This window comes from Vitis vinifera, chromosome 14 (assembly GCF_030704535.1).
Source record: "Vitis vinifera cultivar Pinot Noir 40024 chromosome 14, ASM3070453v1".
In the NCBI taxonomy this organism is placed as follows: Eukaryota; Viridiplantae; Streptophyta; class Magnoliopsida; order Vitales; family Vitaceae; genus Vitis; species Vitis vinifera.
In genome coordinates this window covers 18,269,318-18,284,038 of record NC_081818.1, presented here as the reverse complement: position 1 = coordinate 18,284,038, position 14,721 = coordinate 18,269,318, and the positions used below count along the sequence as shown (strand labels likewise).

At 39.6% G+C, this 14,721-nt stretch overlaps 3 protein-coding genes across 3 annotated transcripts in view; 1 reads left to right on the top strand and 2 right to left on the bottom strand.

Annotated features, from left to right (window-relative positions):
* The first annotated feature begins 997 nt into the window (after positions 1-997).
* LOC100244967 (histone deacetylase 19) overlaps positions 998-14,721 on the top strand; it is a 28,363-nt gene continuing 14,639 nt past the window's right edge. The window contains exons 1-4 of the mRNA XM_019225044.2: positions 998-1,177; positions 9,905-10,003; positions 11,486-12,033; positions 14,141-14,581. Of these exons, the coding sequence (XP_019080589.1) occupies positions 11,506-12,033; positions 14,141-14,581 (969 nt within the window). The 5' untranslated portion in view covers positions 998-1,177; positions 9,905-10,003; positions 11,486-11,505. The remainder of the gene's footprint in view (positions 1,178-9,904; positions 10,004-11,485; positions 12,034-14,140; positions 14,582-14,721) is intronic.
* LOC104881594 (uncharacterized) lies at positions 4,778-5,140 on the bottom strand. Its single transcript, XM_010662171.1, has one exon. The coding sequence runs from the start codon at positions 5,138-5,140 to the stop codon at positions 4,778-4,780; it is 363 nt and encodes a 120-aa protein (XP_010660473.1).
* Positions 5,272-6,231, bottom strand: LOC104881593 (uncharacterized). Its single transcript, XM_010662170.1, has one exon. It carries the CDS (start codon positions 6,229-6,231, stop codon positions 5,272-5,274), a length of 960 nt encoding a protein of 319 aa, XP_010660472.1.

The following is a 14,721-nucleotide window of genomic DNA, read 5'->3' as shown; positions in this document are numbered from 1 at the left end:
TATAAAAATAATTTATTAGCTTTTTTTTCTAATTTTCCTATTTTTTTTTCTTTCTTTTTTTTCTCCCATTTTCTTTTTCTTACATGTTTACTTACAAATTTTTTGAAGACTCAAATATGTGTTAGGATAGAGTCCTTAAAAGTTTCACTTTTATTCATCTTTATTCCATGCATTGTACTTTATGACATTCTCGCTTAACATCTATTGCATTATACATGATTTGAGTACATTAAGAATTGTATAGAAGATCCAAGTCATGGAATCCTTTCAAGTAGATGACTTGTTCATAATCAATTCATAAACTTAAAACAATCTATTAGATGTTGTAGTGCATTACCTCTAAATTGGAGGGATGATTGGTCCTAGCCTCAAAATGTGTTTTCCATAGTTAACAGTTTTATGTCATGACTCACTATAAGTCATGTTCAATGTGTAACCATACACACTAATGTACTTACTATGGAAAACACATATTGAGGCCAAGACCAATCATCCCTCCAATTTAGAGGTAATGCACTACAACATCTAATGGATTATTTTAAGTCTATGAATTAACTATGAACAAATCATCTACTTGAAAAGAACTTATGACTTGGATCTTCTATACAATTCTTAATGTACCCAAGTCATGTATAATGTAATAGATGGTAAGCGATAATGTCATAAAGTACAATGTATGGAATAAAGATGAATAAAAGTGAAATTTGAATATTATTAAATAAACAATGAATTTCAAATCTATTATATCATGTTATACTTTTCTATCCTAACACATATTTGGGTCTTTAAAAAAATTGTAAGTAAAATGTTAGAAAAAGAAAATAGGAGAAAAAATAAAAAGAAAAAAAATGAAGAAAAATTAGAAAAAAAAGCGAATAAATTATTTTTATTTATTTCATCATATCATTCACTCATTTTTTTCCCTTTTTTTTATTTATTTATATAAAGATGAAATAATTTAAAATATACTAAAAGCGTCTCATCCAATTTTGTAGAAGTTTTTTTAAAGTTTTTTTTATTTAAAGAAAGTAAAAATTGTGGAGGCCCTTTAGCCCATCATCACCTGACTTTACGCTAAAAGCTTATTTTCGAGGATTGCTTGCAGCACGAACATCGCTCTCAGCATTCGATCATTTCTTCTCCAAACGCTGCCTTTCGAGCGATCTCTGAGTTCAAGGTACTTCTCCAATCTCTGTTAATCAATCAATTTCTAGGTTAGGTAAATTCGTTTGGATGCTGATAAAATAATGAGAGAATGCAAAGAAATAAAATTTTCACCATCCGGGGCTCGAGATGGCTTCAATTGGCACTTTACCTAAAACTCATACAACTCCTTGGCTTAGTTGATCTTTTTTTTTTTTTGGATTTTTTGGCAGCAATGGAAGTGAGAGAGATAACCTAGGAATCAGAATGTGTTTTTCTTTTATTTTTCTTCGTTTTTCTTGCTAACCGAACAGAGGTTTGGGTTGTCACTCTGAGTGCTTTATAACTTGGGAATGCTATTGCTGGAAGTTTTGAAATCTAGGTTTTCTCTTTGAGCAGCGTGAAACTATTGCAAGTTTGGATTGTCGTTCGTAATAAAATATTTTAGGAGTTTTGGTCTTTGCTTTCGGGAATCTTTTCTTATATAAAACTACATTTAATTTAGATGCAGAGGAAATATGACAAAAGGAAATAAAATTTTGAATTGTAAAATTTTCACTAACTATGGATGCGGGAATACAGAAAAATGCCACTCTAGGACTGTTTGGACTTTGGCTTACTTGACCTGAGGTTTTTTTTGTTTGGAAGAAAGAGATGGGAGATAACATAGGAATGAAAATGTTGTTTTAATTTATTGCTCCATTTTCTTGTTAACCAAAAAGAGGGCTAGAGTTTCTCTTTAATGCTATTGCTGAAAATTTTAACCTACATTAAACTAGGCAAAAGTGTAAGAGTTTACAAAATTCTTTAGACACCAGATCAATTATAGAGGCCCCATATCTAATGTTTAAAACCAAGACCGTCTCATTTACAGCTCAAACAGGGAAAACAAATAAAGAAAAGAAAAGAAAAAAAAAAAAAGGAAAGGAGAAGAAAAGAAAAGAAAAAGCAAAACAAGTGCTTAAGCAACATTCCCGACTGAGCTACGTGAGCTCCCATAGTATTAGCCCTTGTTGTTGTGTCTAGTATGCAAGCAAAAGAGAAGATTTATTAGAATTGTTGGAAACGAAAATCAGCTCAAACATCTTGGATGGTTTATCAGATGTTTAGATCCCACATTATGTGGTGGGGGTATAATAAAGAGCATCATACATTCTGTTTTATTTATTTATTTATTTTTGCACGCTGGGGGTGGGGAAGTGGGGTTGTCCTTTAATTTTTTTTTTTCTTAATTTTGAGAGAGAATTTAATATTTCTTTTATGCATCCTTCATTAGTTTAATACAACTTCTTTTACCTAACAAAAAAAGAAAAAAAAAATCCATTGATCAAAATGCTATGCACGGAAAGATCAGATTGTTTCTATTATTTCTTTGTTAAATTAGATGAGCATTTGGGGTTCTTCTAATCTGCTAGGCATAGAAGGATAAGTCAACATTTTTTTTTTCCTTTTTCTATTTCGTAACTTCTAGGGAAGGAAAATATGACATGGCTATCCTGATGAAAGGCTATTATTTCCAAGTTTTAAGTCCTCACTGCAATAACTTAACAGAATATCATCCAACCCCAACATCCCATCAAGAAGATCCTCATCTTTTGTCTTTTGGAAAATTTTCCAATCCAACAATAGTTGGGCTAGAAAAAGGGCAAAAGCATTCCCCTCTTCCACAACCTATGTTGATTTTTAAAAGAATAAAATTCTTAGCTCTGAACATCTTCTAATTGATCCTAATGAAATTTCCTTGTGATTTGATTATCTTCCAACTTGGTTATTTTGAATCCACTATTGAACTTTTTTCCTATAGGAGAGTCAAATTAACCTACATTGGCTTGAGAAGGATAACATTTTTTTTTTGATAGGTAAAGTAATTTCATTAAAGGCCAAAAGGCAAAGGAAAGAGTATACACGGAGTATACCAAGATACAAAGAAGTAAAACACCAAAGGGCAAACAAGCCTCACCCTTAATTGGTGGCTAGCCAATCTACAAAATCTATTAAAGAGAAAGTGTGTTCCTTTATATACACCCTAGCCCAATTCACAAAAGTGTACAAAAAAATGGACTTAATATCTTGGTCGTTCCTCTCAATATCATCGAAAGCCCTCCTATTCCTTTCTTTCCAAATGGTCCACATCAGGTAGAGGGGGGCCGCTCTCCAAGCTTTCTCTCTTTTTTTGCCCACAAAAGAACCATGCCAACCCAGGATGTTCCTTTTCACAGAGGAGTGCATCACCCATTGCACCCCAAATAGGAAAAAAATCAAAAGCCATAACATTCTGGTCTTTTCACAAAATAAAAGAAGGTGATCTATGGTTTCCTCCTCATTTTTACACAAAAAGCACTTGTTGGGAATGCTCCAACCAAATCTCTTCAGACGGTGAGTGGTGAGCAGCTTACTCCAAGCCGCCTCCCAACCAAAGAAGCTAGCTCTAATTGGGACCCAAGGCGTCCAAATAGTTCTGGCCGGGAAGGGGGTTTTGATGCCCCTTGAGAGAGAGCTATAAAATGATTTAATTGAAAAGGTTCCATTCTTGTTCTCTTTCCACCGGAGCGAATCATCCACACCTCTTCTAATGGTCATAGGGAGGAGCTTGCCTAACAAGCTTTCAACTTCTCCCACCTCCCAATCATTAAGGTGTCTATTAGAGTGAGGCCCCTAGCTTCCCCCAACTCCGTCTTCCTCCCAAGCCTCAGCAACCCAGCTATCTTTGTTGACGGAGAGATTAAACAAGGTGGGGAAAGCTTCTTCCAAGGATTGGTTTTCACACCACAAGTCTTTCCAAAACTTCACTCTAATGCCATCCTCTACAATGAAGCGGGAGTGAGAACGGAAGCTTTCCCAACCATTTCTGATGGCCTTCCAAACCCCCACCCCATAACGATCTCTTACACCTTTGGAGCATCATCCCCCATCTTGAAGGTCATACTTACTAGAGATAATTTGCTTCCATAGGGACTCATTCTCATTAGCAAATCTCCACAACCACTTCCCAAGAAGGGCCTTGTTAAAAATAGATAGATTGCGAATGCCCAAGCCTCCATCCTTTTTAGCAGCACAGATAACCTTCCAACTTACTAAGTGAGGCTTGTTCTCTAAGGCACCACCGCCCCATAAGAAATCCCTTTGGATTCAAGCCTTGCACACACCCTCTTAGGGATCACAAATAGGGAAAGGAAGTAGGTTGGGAGGCTAGAGAGGGTGCTTTTTAACAAGGTAAGACGGCCGCCTTTGGAAAGGTATTGCCTTTTTCTAGAGAGATAGCCTTTTCCTGAATATTTCTTCCACTGTATCCCATACCCTGGTGGATTTGTAGGGGGATCCAAGGGGGAGACCCAAATAGGTGGTAGGAAGACTCCCTATCTTGCATCCCAGTACCGAGGCGAGGGTCTCCATAGGAATGCCTTCCCTCACTAGAAAGGCCTCAGTTTTGCTCAGATTGACTTTTAATCTTGAAATCGCCTCAAACCACATGAAGGTCCAGCTAAGATATTGTAGCTGATCTGCTTTGGTGTCACAGAAGATCAAGGTGTCATCGGCAAACAAGAGATGGGACACGATCAATCCCTCTCTTCCTCTTCCTCCCACTCTGAAGCCAGAAATAAAGCCCCCGTTTCTTGCACAAGGCAACAGTTGGCTAAGGACTTCCATGGCGAAAAGGAACAGATATGGGGAAAGGGGGGTCCCCCTGTCTCAATCCCCTAGAGCTACGAAAGAAGCTCGAAGGTCTCCCATTGATGAGGATCGAGAAGGTTGCCGTAGAGCAGCACCATCTCATCCAATTAATCCATCTATGCCCAAATCCCATCTTGAACATTACCTCCATGAGAAAGTCCCAATTGACATGGTCAAAAGCTTTCTCGATGTCCATCTTAAGAAGGAGACCCGACTTGTTGTCTTTCAATCTAGAATCAAGGGTTTCGTTAGCAATAAGAACGGCGTCCAGAATCTGTCTTCCTTGGACGAAAGCTTGCTGAGAATCAGAAATCACCTCCCCCATCACTGATTTCAGCCTATTTGCTAGGACTTTGGCCAGCAGTTTGTACACACTCCCTACCAGGCTGATTGGTCTGAAATCTCTTAGGTCTCCGGCCCCCTTCTTTTTGGGAATGAGCAAGAGGAACGTGGAGTTTAAGCTTCTCTGGAAGGTTCCATGGAGCTAAAACTCCCTGAAGAGACCCAAAATTTCTGGTTTAACAACGTCCCAACAAAACAACCAGAATGCCATTGTGAAGCCGTCTGGGCCTGGGGCTTTGTCCCCACAGCAGCTGCTAAGGGCTGCAAAGATTTCTTCCTCAGAGAACATAACTTCCAGGCTGTTGGCCACTCCTTCTCCCAGCTCCTTGAAATTAAATGGAAGGACAGGTAGGTTTTACAAACACTATCTTTTATATCTTCAATGGAAGAGAGAGTCACCCCATTCACTCTAATTTTAGACAAGAAGTTCTTCCTTGCCCTAGCATTGGCCATTTTGTGGAAATATTTGATATTTTTGTCGCCTTCTCTTAACCAAATTTCTCTTGACTTCTGCTTCCAAGAAGTTTCTTCCATAAGGGCCCATATCTTATAGTCCTTAAGAGCCAAATTTTTAGCCTCCATATCTCTAGGATTAAGAGGGTTCTCCTTCTCCTTGGCTTCCCAACACTGCAGGTGAGCGAAGGCCTCTGCTCTATTGGAAGAGACGTTGCCTACCACCTCCTTGTTCCATATTTTCAGGTCCTTCTTAAGCGCTTTGAGTTTCTTAGCAATGCAGTGACTGCTATAGCCTTCTATAGAATACCCATTCCACCAGCTTCTTACTAGGTCTTTGAATCCATCTATTTTCAGCCACATATTTTCAAAACGGAAGGGGCTTTTTCCTGAAGAGAAACCTTCAGCTTCTAGGACTATGGGGCTGTGATTGGAGACCATACGAGGTAGAGCTGATTGTGTGATGGCTGAAAAATGGTCCTCCCATTGATTCGAAATCAAGAAACGGTCTAATCTAGAGGCAGCTTGAGAGTTCAAACCCCCTATCCAAGTGAAGGGACCTCTAATTAGTGGAGAATCCCTTAGCCCCAGCTCCCCTATCACCTTTGAAAATCTCCTCATTTTAGCTGTGAGGCTAGGGGCATTCCTTCTTTCCTCTGGGAATCTTACAGAGTTAAAGTCCCCTCCTACGCACCAAGGGTTATCCTAGAGGCCACAGATGGCTCCAAGCTCCTCCCAAAAATCTTGCTTTTCGCTGCCAATCACTGGCCCGTACACTCCAGAGAAAATCCAAGAGAAGCCATCAACACAATTTCTAAATCGAACAGAGATGGAGTACCCTCTGCTTTCAACCTCCAAATTCTCCAGAACTTTGTTATCCTAAAAGAGAAGGAGGCCTCCTGCTGCACCCCTAGCGTCCACTGACGCCCAATTAAGAAATCTTCCTACACCCATGCTTTTTACCATTTGTAGAGACATTTCTTTTACCTTCGTCTCTAAGAGGCAAACCAAATATGGTTTTTGATTCCTCACCACTCCCTTGATTAGCTTTCTTTTCTCAAAATCATTAAGCCCACGGACATTCCAGCAGAGAATTTTGATTCTCATTAATCAACTGGAATCAAAACCCTGGAGCTCTGGCCTGATTTTTTGGTTATCCCTAATGTCCCTCCTTAGCTAACAGAGCATTCCAATCTTTTTAACTCTCTTTCGAAGTGGGTGATGCAAGATTTTTTCTTTTTCCTTCTCTTGCTAAGGGTGCTACTTCCAGTTCTCAGCTTCAATTTCTTGAGCAGGGCCAGGATTTCAACTTCATGCCCTTCAACAGGCATTCCCAAGACTTTACTGAAGTGGAAAAGTTTGGAAAGCTCCTCTTCTGACCATCCTTTTGCACACGGAGGAGTAGCCAATAGGTCTCTCTATTTCGCCACGTCTTTTTCCAGATCAGGGTTCAAGATCTCTGTCGACCCATCCTTCATCGGTGTCGCTTCCGCCTCTCTAAGCATCGACTCCAGTAGACTAGGGCAAGAACCCTTTTCCCTCTCAAGCCCCGAAACCCAGAAAGGAGTAGAAGAAGAGGACTCCCCTCTCGGGGAGATCAGAGGCAGAGAGAGCGTACCTTGAAGGTTGTGAGCTTCGACGGGGGGGGGGGGGGGGGGGGGGGGGGGGGGGGGGAGGACCCATTTGCAGGCGGCGACACTTCCATTTGGGGCGAAGCTTCCCTTAGGGGGTTCCTGTCGGGGACAAAAGATGTAGCAGGGGCTGGAGAAGGAGCGGGGGCTCCTCTCCTTCGATGTGGCGAGCAGATGGGGCTTCCATGCCCTAAGTCAATTGAAGGAGCTTTTAGGCTGAGACTTGGGCCTTCCCAAGCCCAGGCCCAAAAGGGAAGGCACAGGCTAAGCCCGAATGGGCCATGGTGTCCTTACGCCGGCCTGTGACCACGTCGTAGGCATGGGAGGGGGGGGGGGGGGGGGGGCGGGGGGCGGGTGGGGGGGGGCTGCTGCACCAGTCATGTCCGAGAGAGGGGCATGACTTCCCAAGACTAGTGGGAGCTGCTTTTCAGGCTGCGGAAAGACTGAAGGGGAGGGCTAGGCGCCTAAGCTCCCCTTGGCGCGTGACGGGGCCGCCTCGTCTTCCTCGAGCTTCCAAGCACCGGCTCCAAGGGAGGGGAGCACAGTGGAGATGCATGCCTCGTTTTCCCACTAGAGCTGCAAAACGAAGCAAAAGGGACTAGCTACAACTTGCAGCGAACTTGGGTGCTCCCACCCTTTGATTTCAACGAGGATTCTGGCCCACTTAAGGTTCCAACGTTCGACTGTGTTTTCGTCCACAACCATGAACCTCCTGCAAGAGTCTCCAAACTTTCTAATGAGACTTCTTCCCCAAAGATGTAGAGGGAGGCCAAGAATTCTGACCCAAACAAGGCGCGGGTCCCCTCTGTCTCCCTCAAAACAACCCACAGAAGGCTTCCATTTTTCTAGGCAGAAGCTTCTTCCTTTGAAGCGTCTCGCTCCTGATTGTAACACCCTCTCTGCTTCATCCGCAAATTTGAATTCCAAAAGCAGGAGATTTTCTCTCACATTTGATAGCCAGAGGTTCCCTTCCAAAAACTAGGAGCTCTTTGCCCACAACCCGAAGGAAGCAAGGTCAGGGAGGCTGTTAGAGTCTCCCTCTCAAAAGCCCACAAGGCACCTACCCAACAACTCCTCGTTTCTATTGAGTGCTTCTTTCTCAGCTTCTATCCAGACGGTGTCACGAGGCGCGGGACAATCCCGCAGAGAAGAAGAGTCTCTGATTATACTACTGCTAGGGGCTTGAGTAGGAGTGCGGCTTTCCATCAGAGCTCCTTTCCAATGCAGGGGAGAGACTCCCCAGCTTCTCAACTTACTAGCAAGAACTTTCCATCCTCCTACAAGCCCTCTTCCTTTAGGGAAAGCTAAGGAGAATCTCTTGTTCTCTGCATCTCTTACAACGCAAAACAAGAATCTCCCTGCATTATTCCTACGGAGCTCCAAACTGTAGCCTCTATTTCCTTCCGACCAAAACTTCCTGAAATAAACTCTTTCCTTTAACCCACAGCATGACTCAACCCCTTCTAACAGTAGGGACAAACCTTTCCCTCCAAATTTGATCCATGAAGAAAACTTAGGGCCTCTTTCACAGATCTTCCCATGCACTTTTCCTTTGTGCTCCTCTATGCTAATCTCAAACGTCTTCAACTCGACACCGAACCAGCACCTACCTCCAGGAGAGGATACCGACAATCCTGATGAGAACCATGAGGTTGTTTCCTTTTCTTCTTTCTTTTTCTTCATTCAAGCATACTTGAGAAGGATAACTTTTGCTTATGTAAGAGTTGTTTTGGGTGTATGGATGAGTTGTTTTTGAAGATTGACTTAAAATTATGGTTTGGATGCTCAATGTATACTGAACAACTTGAATTTGGCTAAGTATGAAATATTTTCTTGATTATTTAGACCTATTCCTATCCCCATCCCAAAAAAATTTTAAACGAGGTGGGGTGGGCAGGGGAAACAACAACATTTCATACATAGGCTGATTTCAAGCTGTATGGCATACTTTAAGCATCCAAACCATACACATTTTAACTCATCTTTAAAAAACAACCCATATATACTCCCAAAATGATTGTTACCTAAGCAAAAATGATGTTCCTCAGGCCAATGAAGTTGACTTTGACTCTTTTGTAGACAAGAAATTCGGGAGTGGGTTCTAGACAATTGATTTGGGAGAAAATAAAGTTTGGACTGAAATTGCCAACCAACCTAAACTTACTGACAAACATGAAAGGTGCATGGGGAAGTAAGTGGGTGGGTTTGGGGTATTTACATTTAAGGGAGGTGGGTTTGTTAATAGTTTTTGAAGGTTAAGGTGGGTGGAGATATAATTTCCTTAGAATTTTGCTTTTTGTTTTTTGAATTACTTGATAGAGAGTAAAAATATAACTTAAAAAGATAAAGGTTAAAACATATTTGGTTTAGATAATTTAATCACGACTTCATTAATTGTATCTTGTGAATGGTTTTTAAGTGAACTTATTTTTGAAATGATTCTTGAGTCACGGTGCCACTTATTTAAAAACATTTTGATGTTTAACTTAAAAACAACAAGTAAATTTCTCAAAACATTGACATATTGAATGGATGGAGTAAAGGTGGACCGCTTCCTAGTCATTAAAAATTAAAACTGGTGGTGTTTAGCTCCAACTTACAAATAAACTAAAAGGGGCAGATGTTTTTGGCACCAGAATCACCATTTGATATTTGATTCACAGGCACACAGAGGCATACGCCCAGTTTGGGGCTTTGATGGAGTGTTGAGGAGCGATATTTTTTCTAGTCCAACAAGAAAATAGGTCGGAGTGCATCCTAAGGTATGCTCTTTCTCATCAATTTGTTTAAACTTTTGAAGCTTGTATTATTCATTTTGTTATGTAATTGGTCCTATGTTTGGTTGTGCAAACCTAATATGTTAAATCTGTTGATGTTGGTGGGTTTTGTTGAAAATGTTTTTGACTTTACCATGTATGTTATTTACTTTTAATGCAATATCAATGTTTTGAAGCTTTAAATTTGAAAGATTTATTCTCATAACAGTTCCTCCAGAAGTGGTTTTTGTTGGATTGTGGTGGGTTTTGTTCGCAAAAAATTTGATTAAGGTTCATCAGAAAGATATTTAGAGCTGAGTATTTTTTTTTTCTTATAAAAATAAATAAATTTTGGGGGAAGAGGGGAGTGCTTTTGCCCTTTGTCTAGCCTGACTATTGTTGGATTGGAAAATTTTCTGCTAAATGAGAGATGAGGTGGGATATTGGGTTGTGGGGGGTGGGGTGTAGGGGGCAGTGGTCGATAGTACTCCATTAAGTTATTTTTGTGAGGCCTTAAAACTTGGAAATAATTTGATACTGAGGATTTATAAATCTCACCTTTAAGAATACAGTGGCACATGGTTGTGATTGCAGCTCCCATAAACTTCTTATAAACATTCATATGAACCTTTGTGTATCAGGGTTGCATCCAAGTAGATGTCATTTTTTATGCTCTACTAACTGATTTTTTTTATTTTTTTATTTTATTTGTTTTGTTAAAAAAAATGGGCTAAGAGTATTTTGGCATAGAACAAAGCATTATCAGCTCTCATAACATGGAGAAACTATAGAAACAATATGATTTTTCCCTGCATGACATTTTGATCAATGGATGTCTAAATCAGAAATATTGAATTTCCTCCCAAAAAATAAACAAAAAGTAGAGCAAATACAACCCTTAACCCTCCCCTCATCCTTCCCTCACCCCACCCACTACCCACATAACAGAGAAAAATTGAAAAGAAGTGTATCATGCTCTTTATGATACCGTCACCACATAATGTGGGATCTGAATTATCTGATTAGCCACCCAAGAGGGTGTTTGAAATGGTTTTGATTCTAGCGGTTCCAATGAATCTTCTTTGATTGCATATTAGACACAACAACATGAGCTTGTCTCATGGGAGCTTCATCCTTATCCTGACATAGCTCAGCTTGAGAGTACTATATTGTTGTATCTAAAGGACTGGAGTCTACCTATTTGTGTTCTTTCTACTCTCTCTTTTCTATTCTTTTAATTATAATATTTACAACATAGTTCAAACTCAGGAATGTTTCTTAAGTCCTTATTCTGTTTATTTGTTTTGTTTGAGCTGTAAATATCTGGCCTTTGTTTTAAATGTTTAGATATGAGACTTCTATAATTGATTGTTTCTATGGCATTTGGTGAATTCTTGGCTTTTTCCTCAGTTTAATAGAGAACAATTCAGCATCAGACCCAAGTTTCCACATGTAATCTCTTTTTTATTTGCTTGGTTTTGCTTTAAGGTGAAAAGCATTATTGGCCAATGGATACGGGAGGCAATTCCCTTCCATCTGGAGCTGATGGGGTGAAGAGAAAAGTGTCATATTTCTATGATCCAGAGGTTGGAAATTACTACTATGGGCAGGGCCACCCCATGAAGCCACATAGGATTAGAATGACACATGCTCTTCTAGCCCACTATGGATTGCTTCAGCATATGCAGGTTCTGAAGCCCTGTCCTGCCAGAGATAGAGATCTTTGCCGGTTTCATGCGGATGATTATGTCTCTTTTCTGAGGGGTATCACCCCTGAAACACAACAGGATCAGCTGAGGCAACTAAAGCGTTTCAATGTTGGTGAAGACTGCCCTGTATTTGATGGTCTCTACTCTTTCTGTCAAACTTATGCTGGTGGGTCAGTTGGTGGTGCGGTCAAGCTAAATCATGGTTTCTGTGATATTGCTATCAACTGGGCTGGTGGGCTGCATCATGCTAAGAAGTGTGAGGCTTCTGGATTTTGCTATGTGAATGACATTGTCCTGGCAATCTTGGAGCTTCTTAAACAGCATGAGGTTTGTCAAATGTTATTGTGCATTATTCCCACTTCTCCTTTTGTCATCTTTTTTTGGCTTTGCCTTAGAAATATCAACTTATTATTGATGACCACATGCTTCATATAATGTGCTGAATCAAATATCTTCTTGCCTGGGATGTTTAATTCTTTTTGGTTGTTCATGTTTTGTGTCAAGAGTCATGTCAGGCAGCCTGTTGTTTTTATTTTCTATTGTCTTTTTTCTTTTGCTTGTTGGTGTTCTTTGAATTCTTCCTATTTATTAGGGTGTGCCTACTTTATTTTTTTATTTTTTTATGTTCCCTGTAGTATTACCCTATTTCATTTTCTAAAAAAAGAAAAGAAAAGAGAAAAACAGAAGAGTTGATGTAAACAACCAAGGAAGCACAATGTGTCCTTCAGAACAGGCCCTAGGGGTCCTTATTTATTGCATGACAATCCCATTGCTAAAAGGCTTTAACATTATAATTTTCTAAAATATTCCCAATGATCCTGGTTAGAGCTGCAACCCTATAGGTTTTATTGCCAACAATTTCCAACACCTCTTGCCTCTTGCTCTGTCCTCAGATCTTGACATCTTAGCATCCACATTTCTAATCTCCTTTCCCATTGGGAGCCTTAGATAAACAGAGGCACAACTAAAAGCCTGATTGGATTGGCAGACAAATTTTCTTCGAACTCTTTGGTCTCTAGAGTCCTAAGAGAGGCTTAGAAATTACTTAAATTACATAGAACATGAGGAATGGAACTTTGCCTAAAAGGTTTTTGGATTTATGTCCAACAAAATCACCTAAATCAATGCTAAAAGAGTATGAGGCCCCAAGCGTGTTCCTTTTTCCAAGATTATAAAGCTAAAATGAGAAATCTTGGTCATGGAGGAGATGAGACAGCAATCCAAGTGACGTGGGTCAGACAAAAAATCCTTTTCACAACAAATGGAAAGGTGTTTTGCAGTCTTGCTACCATTCTTACTGAAGATGCACATACTAAAGTGTGTAATCTTTTAACCTCATTTTGGATTAGTATTTTCATTCAGCTTCTGTAATTTTCTTTTAAGATTTAAAGAAAGTCTCTTATGTTTGGAAACTAAGGATACCATCCTCAAATCTTTATGTTGGTAATGTAATTGTGAAAATCTCATTGCTTGCGAGTTAGCCTATGGTTTCTGTTGAATCTTTAGCCAATTTTACTTCATTGTTCATTTTAAGAATGTTGTTTTCTTGGAAATCTAGAAAGTTGCAGTTGAACTTTCTGTCACCACAAGTATTTTTTTCAATATTAGAGTTCACAATTTGAATCCCACAATTCATGTGAATCTTCAGCCAATTGATTTTTGTCTTTGGTTTGATTCGTTTGAATTCCTTTGACCATACATTGTATGTTGTGACATTTTGTTGGTGTCTTTTGAAACTAGTAATGCTTTAGTCTATGGATTTTAAGAGAATAGATGTGTCCTTCATGATGGCTAGATGAAAATTTTGTTTATCAGAAACTAATGGTGAATGCACTTCATAGCAGCAGATGTGGTACTAGGTGTAGAAGAATGGCACAAAAAGATATTTCTTGCTTACCCCAGTAACTTGGATGAGACATTTTTGAGTTGAATTCTGAGAAATAATGCATTTCAAATTTCCTTGCTTGTTGGTTGTTTGAATTTTCATTTCTAGAACTTCTTAGAGAGCAAAAAGAAATTTTATGATTTATAATGTAGCCTATTTTTTATTCAACCTGATTCTCACTGCAATTTATGTTATCAATGTCAGCTATACAACCATCAGTAATTATGTCACAACAAACAAGTTTCAGTTGTTGGGTTGGTTTGACCACCATTTTATTGTCATCTTAATCCCAGATGATACACGTAGTCAAGGCAAACCATGTGGTCCATGTCCACATTAGTACTTTAGAAATAATGATAATGCTTTCAAACTTAGCACCATAAATTGGTAGAAGATCTGACTTGATTAGCAATGAAGCTTGTCTTTGAATTTGAATTAGGTCTTGCATCCAAATGAGTAGGCTACTAGTTTTAAGAGTATATTTGTTTCCTGTTACTGTATTCAGATCCTATCCTTTCTTTTGTTAATTTTATTATTGACTGTTTGCAGCGTGTTTTATACGTGGATATCGATATCCACCATGGAGATGGTGTGGAGGAGGCTTTCTACACAACTGACAGGGTCATGACTGTTTCATTTCACAAATTTGGTGATTATTTTCCTGGTACAGGGGATATACGTGATATTGGATTTGGGAAAGGGAAATATTACTCCCTTAATGTTCCATTAGATGATGGGATTGACGACGAGAGCTACCATTGCTTGTTCAAACCGATAATTGGAAAAGTGATGGAAATTTTTAGACCTGGTGCTGTGGTTCTCCAGTGTGGTGCTGACTCCTTATCTGGGGACAGGTTAGGATGCTTCAATCTTTCAATCAAAGGTCATGCAGAGTGTGTTCGGTTTATGAGATCATTCAATGTGCCACTATTGCTGCTGGGTGGTGGTGGTTACACCATCAGGAATGTTGCTCGTTGCTGGTGCTATGAGGTATAGTGTTTCAACCATCTGTAAGTTATGCTACATTTTTTAATTGGTTTTTTTCCCTTTGATTATGCATGCTTCTGGTGGGGTTTCAGCTGTTACTTGTTGAGAAAGGGAAATTGAGCATTGAATAAAAAATAACTGTT

Bases quoted from the DNA above. Each gene is read 5' to 3' on its own strand.
- LOC104881594 (XM_010662171.1), bottom strand. From the start codon at position 5,140: ATGGGGGAGGTGATTTCTGATTCTCAGCAAGCTTTCGTCCAAGGAAGA.
- LOC104881593 (XM_010662170.1), bottom strand. From the start codon at position 6,231: ATGAGGAGATTTTCAAAGGTGATAGGGGAGCTGGGGCTAAGGGATTCT.